The 17887-nt window shown below is 58.7% G+C and overlaps 1 protein-coding gene across 1 annotated transcript; it reads left to right on the top strand.

Moving 5' to 3' along the window:
• Window positions 1–1679: 1679 nt before the first annotated feature.
• On the top strand, window positions 1680–17858 carry WNT10A (Wnt family member 10A; the record flags this gene model as incomplete). The annotated part of the gene is made up of 4 exons (XM_080346721.1): window positions 1680–1738; window positions 4566–4828; window positions 12424–12800; window positions 17391–17858. The coding sequence occupies 4 exons, from the start codon at window positions 1680–1682 to the stop codon at window positions 17856–17858; spliced, it is 1167 nt and encodes a 388-aa protein (XP_080202847.1).
• Window positions 17859–17887: the final 29 nt, after the last annotated feature.

The raw sequence follows: 17887 nt of genomic DNA, 5'->3' as shown, positions 1-17887 counted from the left end.
TCTCCCCGTGTACACTCACTCCATGCCTCATGTATTTAGTCTCAGCATGCACACTCACTCCACACACATCCCACACCATGCACACTCTCCATACCCTGTGCACACTTACCCATGCCATACACACTCATCCTACATCCTGTGCATTCACCCTATGCCCCAAGCACACTCAGTTCAAACTGTCCACGCTTACCCATACTGCACACACACTCCCCCCACACCTGATGCATGCACTCACCCCTGACATGCACACTTGCCCATGCAGTGCATACTCACTGAGCGTTGCGCAGTCCTCCACACTCACATATGCTGTGCACGCTCACTCATGCCGTGCACAATCACCTCACTCCCTGTGCAACCACCCACACTTTGAGCACACTCACGCTGTGCACATTCACTCACACCTTGTGTATAGTTATCCTGTGCCACGCACACTTACCTGTGTTGTGCAGACTCACAACATGCCCACAGCACCTTGTCCCATGCCCTGTACACACTCTCACACACTGTACAATCTCACGCCCCATGAATATTTTCCCACTCCGTACACATCCACCTCACACCCCACACAGTTCCCCACACTGTGCACACTTGCCCCCATGACACGTTACTCTCAGCACCCCCCACTCAATTCCCGTGCCGCAGACACTCATCCCACGCCACGCACACTTACCCTACTCCCCGTGTATGCTCCTCCATGCTGTGCACACCCACCACACACTTCTCCAGGTTGTGCACACTCACTCCGCACCGTGCATACTTCCCCTACTCCCTGTGCACACTCCCCACGTCGTGCTCACTCCCTCAACCCCCTGCTCCCCATGCGCACTCCCCCAAGACGTGCCCACCCCACGCCGCGCACCCCCCTGCTCCCCGCGCCCACTCCCCCGCCGGCCGTGCCCGCTCCCCCCGGGCCGGCGCTCTCCCTCCCGCCGCCCGCTCCCTCCCCGGCAGGCTGCGTGCGACACGCCGGCTCCCCGCCCCGCTGCCACCCTCTGCCCCGTCCTTCCCCCGCGGGCTCCTGTCTGGACGTGTCGGGACTCGGGCTCCGGGCGCTGAGTAATGCTCGGCGCAGCGCGATCCCAGGCAGAGCCGCCGCCGCCGCCGCTCCGCGCCCAGCGCTCCCGGGGCGCTCCGGCCGCGACCCTGCCTGCTCCGCCGGCGGCCAGGCGACACGGGCGGTTGAGGGCGGCGAAGGGGCCGCGATTCCCCATGTGCTTGCGGGCCCCGCGGGAGCCGCAGCGCCGCTCGCCCGGTGAGCCCTGCCCACGCCCGCCGCGGCCCCGGAGCCCCGGGGCGCCCTGGGGAGCGGCGGGGGAGCGCGCCCCGCAGACCGAGGGTCACCCCGGCCCCCCGGCGCGTCCCGCCATGGGGGACTGAGCCGGGGGGCTGAGCGCGGCGGGGCGGCGGCGGGCAGGGCGGGGGGCGCGCAGCCCTCGCCGGGCTCGGCGGGCGCCGGGGCGGCGGGAGGCGGGGGGGGCATCCCGGGAGGATGGCAGAGCCGCCCCGGCGAGCCGAGCCCCGGCGCGCAGGGAGCCAGTGAGAGGGAGGAGAGGGGAAAACACAAACAAGCAAACAACCCACAACAAACAAAGCGGGCAGAGAGCAGCGCCGAGCCCCGCCGCCCCTGCCCCAAAGGCGCCCGCCCGCCCGCAGCCCGCACAGCCGCTGCCCCAGCGAAGATGCGCCCGGCCCTGGCCCACGGACTCTGCTCGCTGCTGCTCAGCCTCTGGGTACCCAGGTAGGAGCTGCCCCCCTCAGCCCTGTCGCTGCCGCCGCCGCCCAGCGCTCCGGCCCCGCGGGGAGGGCGCCGGGAATCCGCCGCGCCCAGCCCCGCGCCGGGGGCGGGCTGCCCAGGGAGCTCCGAAGAGGTCCAGCCGCCCCGACCCGGCCCTGCACGGCTGCAGCCCCTCGCTAAGGGCGCTGTCAGGACCGCTGGCCCCCTTCCGCCTCCCCGCGTACCGGCCGAGCGCCGGCGGGATGCGCGGCTTGCCCCGCTCCGGGAGGTTGTCCCCTTTCCTCCCCGGCCGGAGCCGCCCCAGCGCCCGCCCTGTCTGCCTCAGTTTCCCCGCTCTTCCCGGGCGGAGTACGGGCCTGGCTGCCAGGGCGCACGGCGGAGGCCGGGGGGATGCCACAGTCGTGGGGGACGGTGTCTACGGGATGAGTGTCTTTGGGCTCCGCGCAGCGGGGCGGGGTATCCACCTGCGTCCCCTCCCCGGCTCCACCGATCCCCAAGGCGAGGGGGGTAAGAGAGGGCCGCCTGCCTTCTAGTAAAAAGCCCCCCAACACTCACCACTCCTGTCCGTCTCCATCTCCCCCGGGTGCCTAGCAGTTCCCCTCCGCCCGCTCCTAAACTTGTGCGCTGCAGGCAGCCAGGGGTTAACCCTGGTGCTGGTGTGAGTGGGGGGGTCCCCCGCCCTTCCCCCTCCCTCCAGCCCCTTTAAATATAATTTGTTAACGTTGGGACTTATATTAATTAAAGTAGCAGCCGCTGCAGCCTGTGACCTGGGGGCTTGTCACCGTGAAATCAAGTTTAAATCCAGATTTCAAGGGGGAAGAGAGCTGGGGGGAGCACTGCGTCCTCCTACGGAGGGTGACAGTGACAGCTTCTTGCCGGTCCCTGCCCCCTCTGAGGCCTGGGTGGAGCAAGAGGCAAGACCTGCCCTCCGCTCTCTGGGGTCCTAGACAAGGGCCCCTGCTCCAGTTTCGCCGCTGTGCAATGGGGAGAAGGACCATAACAGCAACCCCGGAATGCACTGGGAGAAGGTGGCAGGCACTGTGGCTGGCTCAGGACAAGCAGATGACAGGGTCCCTGCAGTGTCTGGGGTAGGAGCTGCTGCACTTCCTTCGATAGTGTGAATGGGTGCAGGAGTGCAAGATTTCCCCTCCTGTGTAGGGGCTTTGGAGGGATGCACCCTTTTCTGCTCTCTTTCTCTGCTCCCCTCACACCAGCTCTTCCCTGTTGGAGTCACTGTGGCTTTGCACTATGGCAGACCCACATATTACCCATGGAAGTGGTGGGGTGGGTACAAACACCCTTGGAAAGCTGGAGAAAGGAGCACACTGACCCTGACAGTTCCCCTTCTTCCCTGAGCAAGCCGTTATTCATCAGGGATCCTGAGGCTGAGCCCTTCTTCCAGTGCTGTGCAAGCATTGAGCTGGGAGAATCAGTCCCTGGTCCCAAAGAGCTGCTTCTGTCCATGTACCTGCACCAGGCTCATAGGATTTGGGGGAGAGGAGACCTGGCTGCTCCATGAGGCAGCTGCAGTGTTTCCTCCAGCATCCTCCTCATGTCTGTGATCAAGGTTCAGAAGGTTCCAGCTCCCTTCTCCTCCCAGGGACCCAGGTCTGGCCCATCCTGGGGAAGGGGGAGCCCTGTCTAGAGAGAGGTCTCAGCAGGGACTGAGCTGTTCTGGGCAAGGAGTGGAATGGCGCTGAGCTCCTGATGGATCCTACTGCAAGCTGCAGGATATTCCTGGGCATCCCTCTGCCTATTAGTTACTTTTCAGGTCCTCTGTTTAGATGCTGTGGATCCCAAGATCTTTCAAGCCATTGCCTGGAGCTGGACAGACACTTTCTCCTCTTCCATCTCCCTTTCCACATCTGTCTGTCCTGTGTACCGCTGTCTTAGCTCCATGCACCTCTCTTTGAACATGTTTTGTCCATCTCCCCACACTCCATCTATTTCCCTTTTTTCCCATGCAGCATCTCCACTTGTATAAATATTTGCACCCCTACCATGGACTGTGTGCCTCCCCTTGCACCCATCCATTTTCTGGTCTCTGTGCTTCTGTGGTGACAGGCATCAGGTCCAGTGGGGCTGGGATGTAACGGTGGATTTGGGATTGTTGCTGTGAGCTGGAGGATGTTCGGCAGGGTGCTTGTCTCTGAATTTCCCAGCCAAGCTGGCAGGAAAAGGCAGGCCCCTCTGGTTACCTGCCTTGTGAGGACCAGCAGTACCAGGGGGACATGGGAGATGCAGGAATGGGATCAGCCAGCAACAGGGATGGAGCCAGACCTGGGCTGGGTCTCCTCCTCCAGGGTCTCTGGATTCTCCCAGGGGGAAAACCACCCTCTCTGGGAAGGTGAGCCAGAGCGGTCTATGCCTGAGAGTCTGCACTGTGCGGCTGGGGCAGAAGAGGCCTGGAGGAGTACATGGAGGGGATGCAGCCCTGGGAGATGCTGGGCTGCTGCTGGGCACAGGCTGCTGGGGTGTTTGGGCTGTGCCAACATGGCTGGAGAGGATTGTAGCTCCAGTGTCACTGGGTCATCTCTGCCTGGCTGAGCTTACCGTTGTGCCCAGGGGTGGGGGGAGAGGGGCAGTTCTGTCCCTGGGACCCCCTCAGCCTTTAGAGCTGACCCTTTTCAGTGCCACTCATCTTTTCTTCTCCTTTCCAGTCCCAGCCTGCCCTGATATGTCACCCTTGCAGGTAGCAGGCACGGTGTGGGGAGAGGAGCATCTCCCCTCCCTGTGTTGTTCTCCCCAGACTCTTCCCTCTCCCTGGAGAGGTAGCAAGCGGTTGGCATTTCCCTTGCTCTGAGCTCAGGAGTTTCTCTTTCCCTCCCAGCTCTTGCTCCAATGAGATCCTGGGCCTGAAGCTGCCTTCGGAGCCGGTGCTGAATGCCAACACAGTGTGCCTGACCCTGCCGGGGCTGACACGGCGGCAGCTGGAGGTGTGCGTGCGGAACCCTGACGTCACCGCCTCGGCCATCCAGGGCATCCAGATTGCCATCCACGAGTGCCAGCACCAGTTCCGGGACCAGCGCTGGAACTGCTCCAGCCTTGAGACCAAGAACAAGATCCCCTATGAGAGCATCATCTTCAGCAGAGGTAAGGGCTGGACAATCTCCCTCCTCTTGCTCTTCCTCATGGGCTCTTGTGCAGTTTTTCCCTGGCACAGGGGACCAGGCCAGTTCTTCAGCATCTCCATGTTTGAAGGCAGACAGAGCCTGAGAAACCTTGGGATCTGCCAGAGCAAGAAGCAGTGTGCTGCAGCAAAACTGGGCTCTTCTCTGTGCACCTTCACACCTGCACTGGCCCTTGTCCTGAGCTGCTCCTCCCTGCCCAGCCTCAGCTGCTCCCAGATTTTCTTTCAGGCCCCACTGCTTCCCAGCCTCTTCCCACCATGCAGTGTAGGCTGGTGTTTGGAGCAGTGCCACGGGTGTGCAGCACAGTTGATGCATCTCAAGGTGGATACTGTGCTCTGGGATTTACTTTGGTGAATGCAGTGAGCATCTTGGCTCATTCCTGCTCTGGGAATGGTGTTTCAGTGCATCACGGTGAACAGAAATGCCCTTAGCTAATGAGATGTAGCTCTGTGAGTCCATCACCCTGGCATCGTGCCTTTGTGTTGTCTCCCTAGCACAGATAGCTGAGGGCTCTCTGTTTTGTGGGACCCTGGAGCATGGTGGCACAGGGGGATAGGACAAGCTGTCCTGGGAGCTCTGTGTCTATCAGAGACTCCCTGGTTGATGCTCTTTCCCTCAGGAGTGGACTCTGCCAAGGGCAGAGGGTCTGCCCCTGCATGGTGCTGATCGGGGTTCTGAGGGGATGGGACCGGCAGTAGGACTTGAATTTATCTTCTCACCTAAGTACCCTTCCTGAAGCCTGGGCTGCAGCACATGTCTAAGTGCCCATTGCCCCAGACGGCGGACAGGAGAGGACAATATGGTGCCAGTGGTCTGCAGGTAGGGTGCTCAGGGCAAACAGGGTGCCCAGCAAAGACGTTGCTGCTCCATCTCCTGAGGAAGGAGAAAACTACCAAAGATGCTGCTCACCTATCTGCTTTGGGAGCCTCCTAACCTGATGTCCAGCAGAGAGGTACCTCTGTCCCCAAGTCCCCAAACATTCTTCCATATCCTACAACATCTTCTCTCCCTGGGACTGTGAGGAGTCTCACAGAGGAGCTGTTGGCAGCTTGAGGATTACATGCCTTTGAAGGGATGTGATGGCAGGAGCCCCTGGGCAGCTGTAGCAGGTGGGGAGATCGCTGGAAAGGGGAGTGCAGAAGCATTTCAGTGCTGTAAGGTCCCAGGGCAGATGGGCAAAGCCACACTGGAGGGGATGCTGCCTTGGAGCATGTGTGGCATCAGGGCTGCAGTCCTGCTGTGGATCAGCCATGGCCCCTCTCGACACGCCAGTGCCTGGAGAAGGAGCAGCACCCAGGTTAGGGCCTGGCAGGGAGGGTGGGGACGTCAACCCTGATAAACATCGAGGTATTTCCAGGTCCTCTGAGGAATGCAGTTCATTTCTAGTCTCCTCAGGCGCTGGGAGACACTGACTTGCTGGCTCAAGTCGCTCACACACCCAGGCAAGCTTCCCTGCTCCAGGTCCCACCAGGCTGGGGAAGAAGCTCCAGCAGCAGAGAGCACTGACCTTCTGCATCCCTTCCTCAGTCCACCAGGTCTGGTGGTGGCCGGTGATCTGTAGCTCACTTGTCTCAGGTGCCATTCCATCCCTTCCCTCTGTCAGGGCCATGACTGATGGGTGCGAGGACTCTTGCAGCCCCTGGACTTTTGCCCCAGTTCTGAGCTCTTGGGTATGGCTCAGCCCAGGCTCCCAGCACAGGTGGGATCCCATCACCTGGGATGGGGACTCAGGGCTGAGGAAGGATGGAGGTAAGGCTGGAGCAGCAGAGCAGATGGGCACCTCCCAGCACTCCTCTTTTGGCAGCAGAGGATGCAGGATGAGCCTGGAGCACTCATGCCATCCCATGCAGTTGCTCAGAGCTGTTCTGGTGTGGAACAAGCCTTGAGGCTGGTGCCCTGGCGTGCTTCCAGCACACTCGTGTCCCTCAATAACATAGCTGGAGCTCTGAGCTCCACCTTGCAGCTGTTATGGACCCAGCCATCAGAGCAGGGTTGCTGGGTGCATCTCCCAAGCTCAAAGCCTGAGGAGAGGCAAGTGGTGGAAGCAAGGGGTGCAGGCTGCGTGCCACAGGCATTAATGCATTTGACCCCTGGGGACAAGGTCTCTGCTCTGCTCTCTGCCCCATCCTTGCCGTGCCTGGGAACGCAACGTGCTTGTAGGATCATTGTTTGTAACCCGAAGTGACAGACCCCTTTAATCTTTCATTCCTTTTCCCACTTCTTCTGCCATCAGTTCAGCCGTGCGTGAATCTCAGTTTAAATTATTTGTAACTGGCTTCTCCCTCCTGCTCTCCCCGCTTGGCTCTGCTCCCCACCTCCGCCCTGTTCTCCTGCATCTCTCGCGTCTTCCCCAGCACAGGCATGAGCTGTCTGGGGTGCAGTGCTGGTGCCTGTCCCATGCCCTGCCTCTGCCCAGCATCCAGGCACTCAGTGGAGCCAAGGGCTCATTCCTTGGGGACAGAGCTGGGGACAGTGGCAAATGAGTGCCTGTCTCCCCATCCTGCTGATATGATCCCAGAAGTTTGAGTGCAAGCCCTGGAGAGCCATGAAGCAGCAGGAAGGCTTCAAATCAAACAGTTAGGTGTCTGCAGTGGCTTTTGGGCAATGTAGCTGGGGACAGGGATGTTCACAGGATCCTGGGCAGAGCACAGACCTGCTGGATGCAGCAGGGAGAGCAGCCATCCCTGGGGTGCAGGGCACAGCAGCTGTGAGGCACAGCAGCAGGTTAGCAGAGGGCGAGCAGAGGGAGTGCCCAGGGATTTACCACCTCTGCTCTCACAGAGCATCTTTTTTTTTTCAGACATCCCATGGGCTGTGGGTTTTTCTTCCTTGGCCCATATCCCCTCCATGTGTATCCAGGCTCAGTACTGCCATTGCAAATCCTTCTCCCATCTTCTCTGTCTTGTCAGCTGGCTACCTAGGTCCTTGCCACCCTCCTGCTGGCACTGTCACCCCTGCCAGCACCCTCCAGTCCTGACCCAGGTCCCATTCCTCTCTGCTGTCCCTCCAAGTTCTGGCAGAGACATTTTCTCCTGGCTCCAAGGGCAGTTGTGGGAGGATGGAGCGGTGAGATGGAGGCAGGGGGCTGCATCTGAACCAGTGACTGAGACAGGTCTCCTGCCCCAGCTCTGAGGGTGAACAGCACGGCTGTGCCCACCTTGCTGGAGAGGGTGGCTTGTACCCAGTATGAGGTCTTCCTGCAGCATCCAGGGTCTGCCTGGCACCATGTGGCTTGGGTGGGCTGAATCATGTCTGGGTGCATGCCAGAAACAAAGCTGCAGATGATGGTGGGTCACCAAGCCTTTGTCCTTGTCTGGTACATGTGCACCCATGGGTGGGTGTGATATCAGCAGGGCTGGGACTGTCCAGCTGTTGGGCAGGGGCTGTCCGAGGCCTGCTGAGGAATCCCCCCTCCCTGAGCATTCCTCTTTGCTCATTCCAACCCCATCTATATGAATCTCTGAAATAAAAGGGACCCCCATGGAGAGGCTAGGTGTCTTTGAAGGCCCCTGAGAGTGTGTGGCTGGAGAGGACATGTCTCTGGAGTGCAGCATCCCCCAGTTCCTTCTGCAGCCTTTGGAGGGACAGGTGATGCTTGCATGCTCCATACTTTCCTTAGAAGGGCTCCCTGGTGCCAAGGGGTTCATGTGGCTGCAGCCAAACCTTGATGTCATACAGCAAGGAGGGGGAAACTCCCTGCAGGTCTGGAAACACCAGGTGCTGGGGCCCAGCCAGCTGGGAGTCAGAGCTTGGGGAGGCTTTGCCATGTGGGGAGGGAGGCAGGTGCTGTTACAGCTATCCAGGGAGATGCTGCCCAGCTCAGGATCCCAGTGCCCAGCTCTGCAGAGCCACAGACAAGCCCCAGTGCCCACAGACCACATTGCCCAGCCTGGTGCAGCTGCAGCTGGGCTGCTGGCAGGTTTTGAGTACCCTCAGGCAAGCCAAGGGCTTTGCCCACCTGGCCCCAAAGTGCATGCAGGTGCTTCAGATGCTTGGCTGCATCCCTGTGGGAGCCTCCATCACCTGGACCTTCCTTTCCCCAGCTGATGGGTGCAAGTGAGGCCCTGGGGCCAGGGCAGCATCCCTGGAGTTGTGGGGCTGAGCCTGGCTCTCTGCAGCCTGTAGAGTGGTGAGGGCTCCTAGCTTGGAGTGCCATGGGTGGACAGGGAGCGAGGGCTGTGGGCTGTCCCTGGCATGCTCAAGGAGGTGCAGGGAGGCAAGTCAGGATCTGCAGGGAGGTGTTTAGCGCCTGGCGCAAGGCCAGACTCTGGCAGGTTCACCTGCAGTTTAATTAGGGAGAGGGGAGGGAAGGGAGTGGGGCTGGGGGAGAGGCAGCATGTTGAGACTGGCCGTCTCCACGGGCCTTGCGGGAGGTGGCAGGAGAAGCTCTCCTCTGCCTCACCAGCCAGTGGGGCCGGGGCAATGCACTGCTGGCATTAAGGGGGGTGCTGCCCATGGAGGGGGTGGCTGAGCATCCTTGGGGTACCCTGGAGTGTGCCTGGACCAGGCTGTCCCACCTGCTCCCTCAGTGCCACCCAGGTACTGTGGTGGCAGGTGCTGGGAGGGTGTTGCTGCCTGGGTGCAATGGTGAGCTGTGGGAGGAAGGCCATGACTCTAGCTCTCCTCACCCAGCAGACCATGGAGCCCATAACCATGCCTGAGCCAGGTCTGTTGCCTTGGTCCCACATCCACAAGAGATGGAGAAACTGTAGCATCCATGGCAGGGCTGGTGCCAGCTGGATCTTGGTGTCTTACTGAGTGGCCTTCCATTTCCTAGGTGCACCTTGTCAAGCAGAATTTTCCTCTGCTAAGAAAGCTGCTTTGAGATCTGACCTAGGGCTGAGATTTCAGATCCATCCTCCTTGTCCAGCATCGTGCTTTAATACAGAGCAGGCTGGATGCTGGTGGTGGGGTTGGTTTGGTGTCCTTCATTCCCTCATCCCTACAGGATCCAATGCTTTTCACCTTCCATGGCTACAGCCTCTTCTGTGTTTTCTGGAGGGATCTGGTGACTCAAGCATCACCACTGAGGTCTTAGGTGGCTGGGGCAGCTGGAGAGACTCCCCGTGAAGTGCTCAGGGCTGGCCATGCTCATCTGTGGTTTCTGGAAGCTCCCATCCTCACTGAGCCCATGAGACAAGTGGTTGTTGCCTGCAGCCACATCGCTTGCTGCTTTGCTGCAATCCTCTGGGCTCTGACATGGCTGGAGTAGAAGGAGGGATGTAAACTGAACCTCCAAGCAGAACCACGCTGGCATGGCCGCTGTGGTCCCAGTGCTACCCTGCCCCCCTCCTCCCCATTGCTCACAGTTCTCCATGAGAGCAGGTGAGGGAAGGAGGGAAGAAGGCAGACAGGAGCGGTGAGGACAGGCAGAGCGATGCTGAGCAGGGAGATGACCATGGTGAGATGGGGACAATACTCTCAGAGTGCTGGGAGGGCAAGTCTTGGGGACCAGTCTTTCCCCTGCCCCTAGCCTAGAGGATGGCAGCTCCAAGGCCAAGGACCCATCCATCAGCTTGTGTGGGGCTGGAGGGCAGTGGGAGAAGGAGGAGGGCTGTGGCTTGATTCCATGGGTTTCACAGGTGTGGAGGGCACCCAACAAACCCAGTCTCTTTACCTGTAAGGAGACGGGTTTGCTAGACGGACTGGGTGGGGTACAGTTTCTGTCTGGGCTCCAAAAGGGATTTTAAGGAGATGCTGCATGGGAAACTATTTGTTAGGCTGGAGAAATGTGTGTGAAAGAGGCTAATGGGAAGGCAGAGTGTCACACCGGGCAGAGAGTTTGTGGCCACTATCCCTGGGCACTGGCTGTGCGAGGAGCTGCGGACACCAAGCAGGGTGACAGCAACAAGTCCCTTTTCTTGGACTGTGCCCAGGTTTGCCTCATGAAAGGCTGGAGATGGCCCAGACTGTGGTGCTGGAGAACTGATATGGGGAGGATTTGTGGATTCTGGAGACCTTCCCGTGCTGGTTCTCCATCCTGCAATGCTCATCTAGGGGCTAAAGTTCCCCAAATTGGGGCTGTCCTGCTCTCACAGTGCTGTGGGTGTGTTGCAGGCACTGCCTGGCAGAGCTCTCCCCAGGGATGCACCAGTAGTCCCATTACCTGCCCGCTGAAAAATGTTGTTCAACTTGTGCATGGGAAGAGGCAGGCTGAGAGCAAGCTAGTCCCACACCGAGGGGAAGCTGGGAGAGGCTCCTGCTGGCTTTTAAGCAGCACCTTGTTAATTTTTTAAACGCACCAGTGTCAAATTAACACACAAAAGAGCAGCGTGACTTTAAATGCAGGTTTCCAAGCTGTGTTTCATTTCCTTTTAATAATCATAGCGTTTGCTTGGTGGGCGGCCGCGAACCAGCAAGGAGATTTGTGTGATGGGGAGCATTGCCCAGGTTGGGTGATGGTGGTGGGGACTGATTGGACTCTTGCCTCTTGTGACTCCGTGGCACAGGCAGGGAGCTGGCAGAGCCCCTGCCTGGGATCTGTGCTTTGGGGTGCTTGCCCAAGTTCCCCATTTGATGGCATGGATCTGCTGGAGAAAATGCCCCAAAACCTCTCATCTGTTCAGCTGTAACAAAGCCAGGGCTGCTCAAGCTGCTCTCATCCATTGGAGGGACAGAGATGGTGAACCCCAGCTATTTATTTATCCACATGTGAAGCCACAGCACAAAATCTGGCTCTCCCTCCTCTCCCTCCTCAGGCCAGTCACTGTGCACTGAAGCAAAGGGCATTGCTGGCACCCTGCTTGGCCCAGGAACCACAAATAAAAATATTACTTTGTTTATAAATAAAATAATAGAAGTTCACCCTGTTGCAGTGAAGCTAAGCAGACCTTGGGCAGCCCCTGCTCACAGCCCCATAGAGCGCCTGCTGTGGGACCCGTCCCTGTCCCTGTCCACCCCATCCCCAGCTAATGACACTTGCGGACATCCTCACTCCCTGGCGTTTAATGACAACCAGCTGCCAGCCCTGGCAGCACGCGGTGCGGTATGCTCTCACTAAGGATGCTCAATTTTTCCTGCACAGTGTCACATTCAGAGGATGTTTCAGGGCCTTGTGGTAGCTAGTGGGGCTCAAGGAGGGAGGGGTTATGGGCAGCTGGATGGGGCAGAACAGACAGTGCTGCCTGCTCCCTGTGGGTAAGCAGGAATGGGCCATTCCTCAGCAGAAATATTCCTAAGCCAGCATTATATTTAATATACTGGGAAACTCTGTTGGAAGGAGGAGGAGATATTGCCTTTCCCATCAGCCCCATAATGCTGATGCCTGAGCAATGCCATGGTGGCATGTCCTGGGATGACATGAGAACAGGGTGATGGTGGAAGCCGGGGTCCCAGCCAGGGCAGGGCTGGGCTTCAGGTCAGCAATATGCCCTGGTGGGGACAGGGATGGAGGGCACCACAGGTGGAGTGGTGCCAGGTGGAAGCTGTTGCATCAGGACAAGGCAAGGAACAAGCCAAACCTTGAGCTTCCTGCACCATGGTGTAGTGCTGGGCTCATCCAGCCGCCTGTAAGGGTCACACTGCCCAGCCTAAGCCCTGCTTTCTCCTTCCTTGCAGGCTTTCGGGAGAGCGCCTTCGCCTATGCCATTGCGGCCGCCGGTGTGGTGCACGCTGTCTCCAATGCCTGCGCCCTCGGCAAGCTGCAGGCTTGCGGCTGTGACCAGAAGCGCCGGGGTGATGAGGAGGCTTTTCGGCGCAAGCTGCATCGTCTGCAGCTGGAGGCCATGAACCGTGGCAAAGGCATGGTGCACGGAGTGCACATGGAGCACATGCCAGCGGAGACCCCCGGCCTCCAGGACTCCTGGGAGTGGGGAGGGTGCAGCCCTGATATAGACTATGGGGAGAAGTTTTCCAAGGATTTCCTCGATTCCCGGGAAACCTACAGGGATATCCACTCACGCATGAGGCTGCACAACAACCGTGTGGGACGGCAGGTGAGTGGGGCGCTTGGCAGGGGTGGGGGATGATGGTTGTGGGGATGGGGTCCCTGGGACACGCATGGGAGGGCTGCAAGGGTCTCATGCTGGCTGTGGTCAGACACGTGTGCAAGGGTGGGATTGCCCCTAAGGCACGCCCTCTCCCCAGTTTTGCCCAGAGCAAAGGCGGTGGTGCAGACCTGCTGCTGAACATCTCTGCTGAGGAGGGACCTCTGAGCATCACTGCTGTTACCCTGACAAGGGACACTTCCCCAGGCCACTGCCACCTGCCTGTGCTGCAGGGTGGCATGGCCAGGAGTTCAGCTCAGTTTCTGCCTCTCAGGAACTGAGTGAACTGGTGTTGGGCAGCTGCAGCGTGAGGGAGCTATAGTCTGGGAGGAGAAATTCAGTGGCATCATGTGATAAGGCAAATGCTGTGATGCACTGTCCCTAGCAAGAATGCCTGTACTAACTGAGAATGCAGCATCCCCTTGGGAGCAGAGGTGACACCTCGCAGCCTCACCCCCCAGCTCAAAGGGGGTGCTGGAGCTTGCCCAGGTGAGCAGGGCAGCCTCCCCTCCATTCTCTTGATGTCAGGTCTCGTTAAAAGTATTAATTATCAGCTTGCTCTGTCTGCAAGCTGATGTTTAAAAGCAGCCTGACATTGGAGACAAGAAGCATGCAGGCAGGAGAGGCTGGGAGGACAGCCGCCTTTCCCTGCCTGCCTTTGCTGTCAGCAGGTGCGAGGGAGAACCTGTCCTGTAGATTCAGTGGGACATCTGTCCCCAAAACCCCAACCGCACACTTCCAGGACAGCACAGGGAGGTGTGAAGTGGCTACAGGACTAAGTAATTAAAGATCAGAATGACGCAGGGAGTGTTTTGCTGGGATGGCTCAGAGGTGTGAATGTGCCTCTTCGCTTTGAGCGTGTTTACAGGCAGCTGTGAGATGGGGACGCTGCAGAGCAGGACCTTGATGAGTGCCCTTCACTGGTGCTGGAGCAGAGCTTTACTGCCTCAAAAAGCTGTCCTACTTTGGCCAAGCTGTAAATGCCTGGGGAAAGCCAAAGATTTTTGCTTGTATGGCTTTGTTTGTGCATGGTGAAGGTTTGCTCAGTGTTAGGTGGCAAAATCCTTCACAGGCTGCTCTGCCCCAAAACAGGCAAGGCTCCTGTCTTACCAGGGCTCATCCTGGCTCTCCTCCAGCTCTGAACACCCCAAATCCCTGGGGCTCTTGGCAGCGCCCAAAAATTTGGGGTCTGCATTGCCCATTTCCCAAGGGAAACCCCACAGCCCCCTGAAGAAGGAGGGAAAGGTGAGAGAGGCACATTTGCATGGGGAGGAGATCATCATGCGGTGCCTGGAGTCTGTACCCAAGTGCAGGCAGGCATGGACTGTCAGCTCTTCGTGGCTTCAGAGACAAGAGCTGGACTGATGGAAGAAGCTTGGGAGCTGGAAGCAGAGGTAGAGAAGGACCAAAGGGATAAAGGACAGGGTGGTACCAGCTGTGGGTGGGGAACCAATGGCTGGACAGGCTGCCCAGCTCGGGGATCCTGTTGAAATGAGGGTGTAAGCCCATGTGCAGGTCAGATTATGATGGCTGTGGATGCTGTGCATGGGAGCAAGGAGATGATGCTGTGCCTGGCCTGTGCCCATTGGTGCCACAGTTATTGCCAGGGCTGGACCTGGCCACCCACATTACCTGGGAATGGGTTCTCCAGCTCCTCAGCTGCTCTTTTAGCAATGCTGTGGGTCCCGCACCCACCCAAGCCCTCCTCATTCCTAGGACCATCTTTCTGCCGTAATAAGGAACAGTGTGCTGGGATTTCCCAGGAAAGGAGTGGGTGCACTGGATGTAGCAGCTCTGTGGTCTTCCTCTCCCAAGTCCTGAGGCTTGAAACCCTTCAGAAGAGCAGTGACATGGACATGCATGCCACATGCCATCCTTCTCTGTGCAACAAGCAGCTGCAGCACCCAGGGCTCTCCAGCATCTCACTGATGCTGAGCATCCTCTCCATGGTTCCTGTGTGTCCCAAGGGTGTTCTGCACATGGGTAAGCCTGACTCCTGGCTCAGACTCTGCCATACCTGGGGGAGGTGACAATCCCATCAGTGGCCACATCCAGAGACAGGTGGATGTGGCTTTCTGTAGTGTAGTGGTTATCACATTTGCCTGATATGCAGAAGGTCTCTGGTCTGAAACCAGGCATAAACTTGCTATTTTACCCCCCTTCTGTACCCAGCTGTGAAGCCAGGAAGGGGATTGCAACTGCAGGGGATGCACAGCATCCTCTGATGGTGGCAGTGGTCGCCTCAGTCTTGAAACTGAGGTGGGCGTCCTGCATCCCTGGGAGGGAGCAAGTTCCCCAGCGAGGAGTAGCAGGAACACGTAAGAGGCTTTGTAGGTCCTACTAGCCTGCCAGATCAGAGAGAAGAGAGGATGAAAGGCAGCCAGGAACTACCCATTACCCTCACAACAAAGACCTATGATAAAGCTCTTATGAGCGTGTCTGGGAGGAGCTGGGAATGTGCGAAAGAAAGCACCAGCGAGTCCAGGCATGTGCTGTGCCCAGGTGTCTGTGAGATGAGAGGACATGGCCAGGTAGGGATGTGTGGAGGAGATTCATCCGATGGCAAAAACATGGCACTGAGGCTCAGATGTGTCCTTCTCAGGTCTACTGGCTCTGGCATGGTCCTGTCCCCTCTGTGCAGGAAGGGCAACAAGCTGTACCTGGGAAGGGAGGGATGCTGCTGACGGGGCTTGGGATGCTAAGCTGTGGTGGCTTGGGCAATGGAGATAGCGCACACACAGAGTCTTCTCCAGCCCCTGCTGTGGCCAGCCGTAGCCCCAAATGAGCTCCTGTCCAGCTGTTGCACCACTGTCCCCTCCATCCTGGTGGTGACCATCACAGCCACAGCCCTATATGCAGATTTTCCCTGGTCCAGCCAAGTGACCAGGAAGGGGATGGAGTCCCAGTGCTAATGTCTTCCCATGGATGGCGGAAAGGACTGTGGTGATCAGCTGGTGTTCCCAGCTGGCACACCCAGGGCACGGCAGAGAGGCCAGGCAGTTTATTACCTGTGAGGTGGAGGCTGTTCCCGGCAGGAGACAGGACTCTCAGCAGGATGAAAGCCAAACTCCAGCCCAGCCCAGACCTCTCTGCTGTGTGCCCTGAGCTCCAGGCGTGTTTCTCTGACCTGCCTTCATTACCATAACTGCTTGGCAACAGGGAGATTTACTCAAAAACAAGAAAACAAGGAGTAAAATCTACCCACCCTTACCAAACCAAGGCACTCCTCACACATGCGTTCCTCCCAGCGAGGAGGCAGGAACAGGTAGCGCATGTCAGGTGTGAATCCAGGTGTCTGAGCAGGGCTGGCATTGTGGGACAGGACCTTGTGCAGGGCCATGTGTCCTCTAGGCTCCCCTCGAGCCTTGGAGCACAGCCCTGGGTTTGGGGATCAGCTTGCAACAATCTTTGCAAGCCCCAGCCCCAGCCCAGCAGGGCTTGGTTGTTCCCATGGGAAGGGGACTTGCTGGAACCTGGGTGAGCATGTGGACATGGGGGCACACAACACAGCAGTGAATCCCTGTTGGGACAGAGCAAAAGATGGTATAAACTGCTTCCTTCTGAGCTATAAAGGGATGTGCAGCCACTCTATGACCCTGGAGATTGCTGGGCATGTATTGTTTCCCTTGGCACGGCCACAGCAGCATCCCTTGCAGGGATGGGGGACCTAGGGGGACCCCAGCACACAGGCCAGGGGCTCAGCAGCATTGCCCATGGAGCCCAAGTCCTCTCCTTGCCCCGACACTGGCCTCTGACCCCTGCACAAGCTGCACTCCCCTGCCAGCCCAAACCACAGCCACAGCCCAGCCCACATAACCCAGCCCTCATGGTGGGTGGACATGTGGCACCAGCCTCACTGTGGCTTTCCCAAACCACACGTCAGGCCTGTGAGCATCTCCAGTTCCTGCTTGAAATTTGGGTGATGGTGAGAGGCAGCATCTCAGCCCCCTGACACTGGGCCCAGGGCTTCTGTAAGAAAGCAGGCAAGAGCTGAGAGCGCAGCTGCTCCCAGGACTCCCGGTGCTGGGGCTGTACAGGAGGAAAGTCCTGGGAAAGGAAAGCATCTCTCTCACCTGCTCCACCTGCAGTGCCCCTGGCAGGTGAGGTGCACGAGGGACCCCTGCACTGGAGGTCCCAGTGGGGCTACACAGATGCAATCACTCTAGCGATTAACTGGACTCTGTGGTCAGGTCGATGCTGCTGAAGCTAAGCAGCAGTGGAAGGTGAGATCCAGGCTCTTTCTCCTCCCTGTGGTCAAGGATCTCACCCTCTGCTTCAGGTGCTGATCCCTTGCAGGAGTGTAAAAGCCAGTTGGTAGTGCCAGGATGGGAAGGGACAGGGTGTGGGACATAGGTGCCACTAGGCACAGCAACAGGGTGCAGCCTCACTGGTTTTACAGCTCCAGGGCTCCGATGGCTGCTCGCACTAGCCCTTGGTGTTCCCATAGTGCTAACCCACAGAGAGCTCCATGATGGCTCCTCCAGTCTCTAAAGAACGTCTCTTCCATGCTAACCTCTCTGCCCTTCCCTCCCTACCCAGGTGGTGATGGACAACATGAGGAGGAAGTGCAAATGCCATGGCACCTCGGGGAGCTGCCAGCTGAAGACGTGCTGGCAGGTGACACCTGAGTTTCGCCTGGTGGGGTCCCTGCTCAAGGACCGCTTCTATGGGGCCACCCTGATCCGCCCACACAACCGCAATGCTGGGCAGCTGGAGCCGGGCCATGCTCGGCATCGCCGCCGTGCCGGCATCAGCGAGCTGGTTTATTTCGAGAAGTCACCTGACTTCTGTGAGCGGGAGCCGGCCCTGGACTCCTTGGGCACCCAAGGACGCCTGTGCAACAAGACCAGCCCGGGCATGGACAACTGTGAGAGCCTGTGCTGCGGCCGTGGGCACAACATCCTGCGGCAGACACGCAGTGAGCGCTGCAACTGCAAGTTCCACTGGTGCTGCTTCGTGGCCTGCGAGGAGTGTCGCATCACCGAGTGGGTCAGCGTCTGCAAGTAGCCAGGCAGGGACAGGTGCCCACCCCAGGG

This window comes from Nesoenas mayeri (assembly GCF_963082525.1).
Source record: "Nesoenas mayeri genome assembly, chromosome: 6".
Lineage (NCBI taxonomy): Eukaryota > Metazoa > Chordata > Aves > Columbiformes > Columbidae > Nesoenas > Nesoenas mayeri.
Note: the sequence above shows the minus strand (reverse complement) of the source record. Positions and strands in the feature narration are given on the sequence as shown.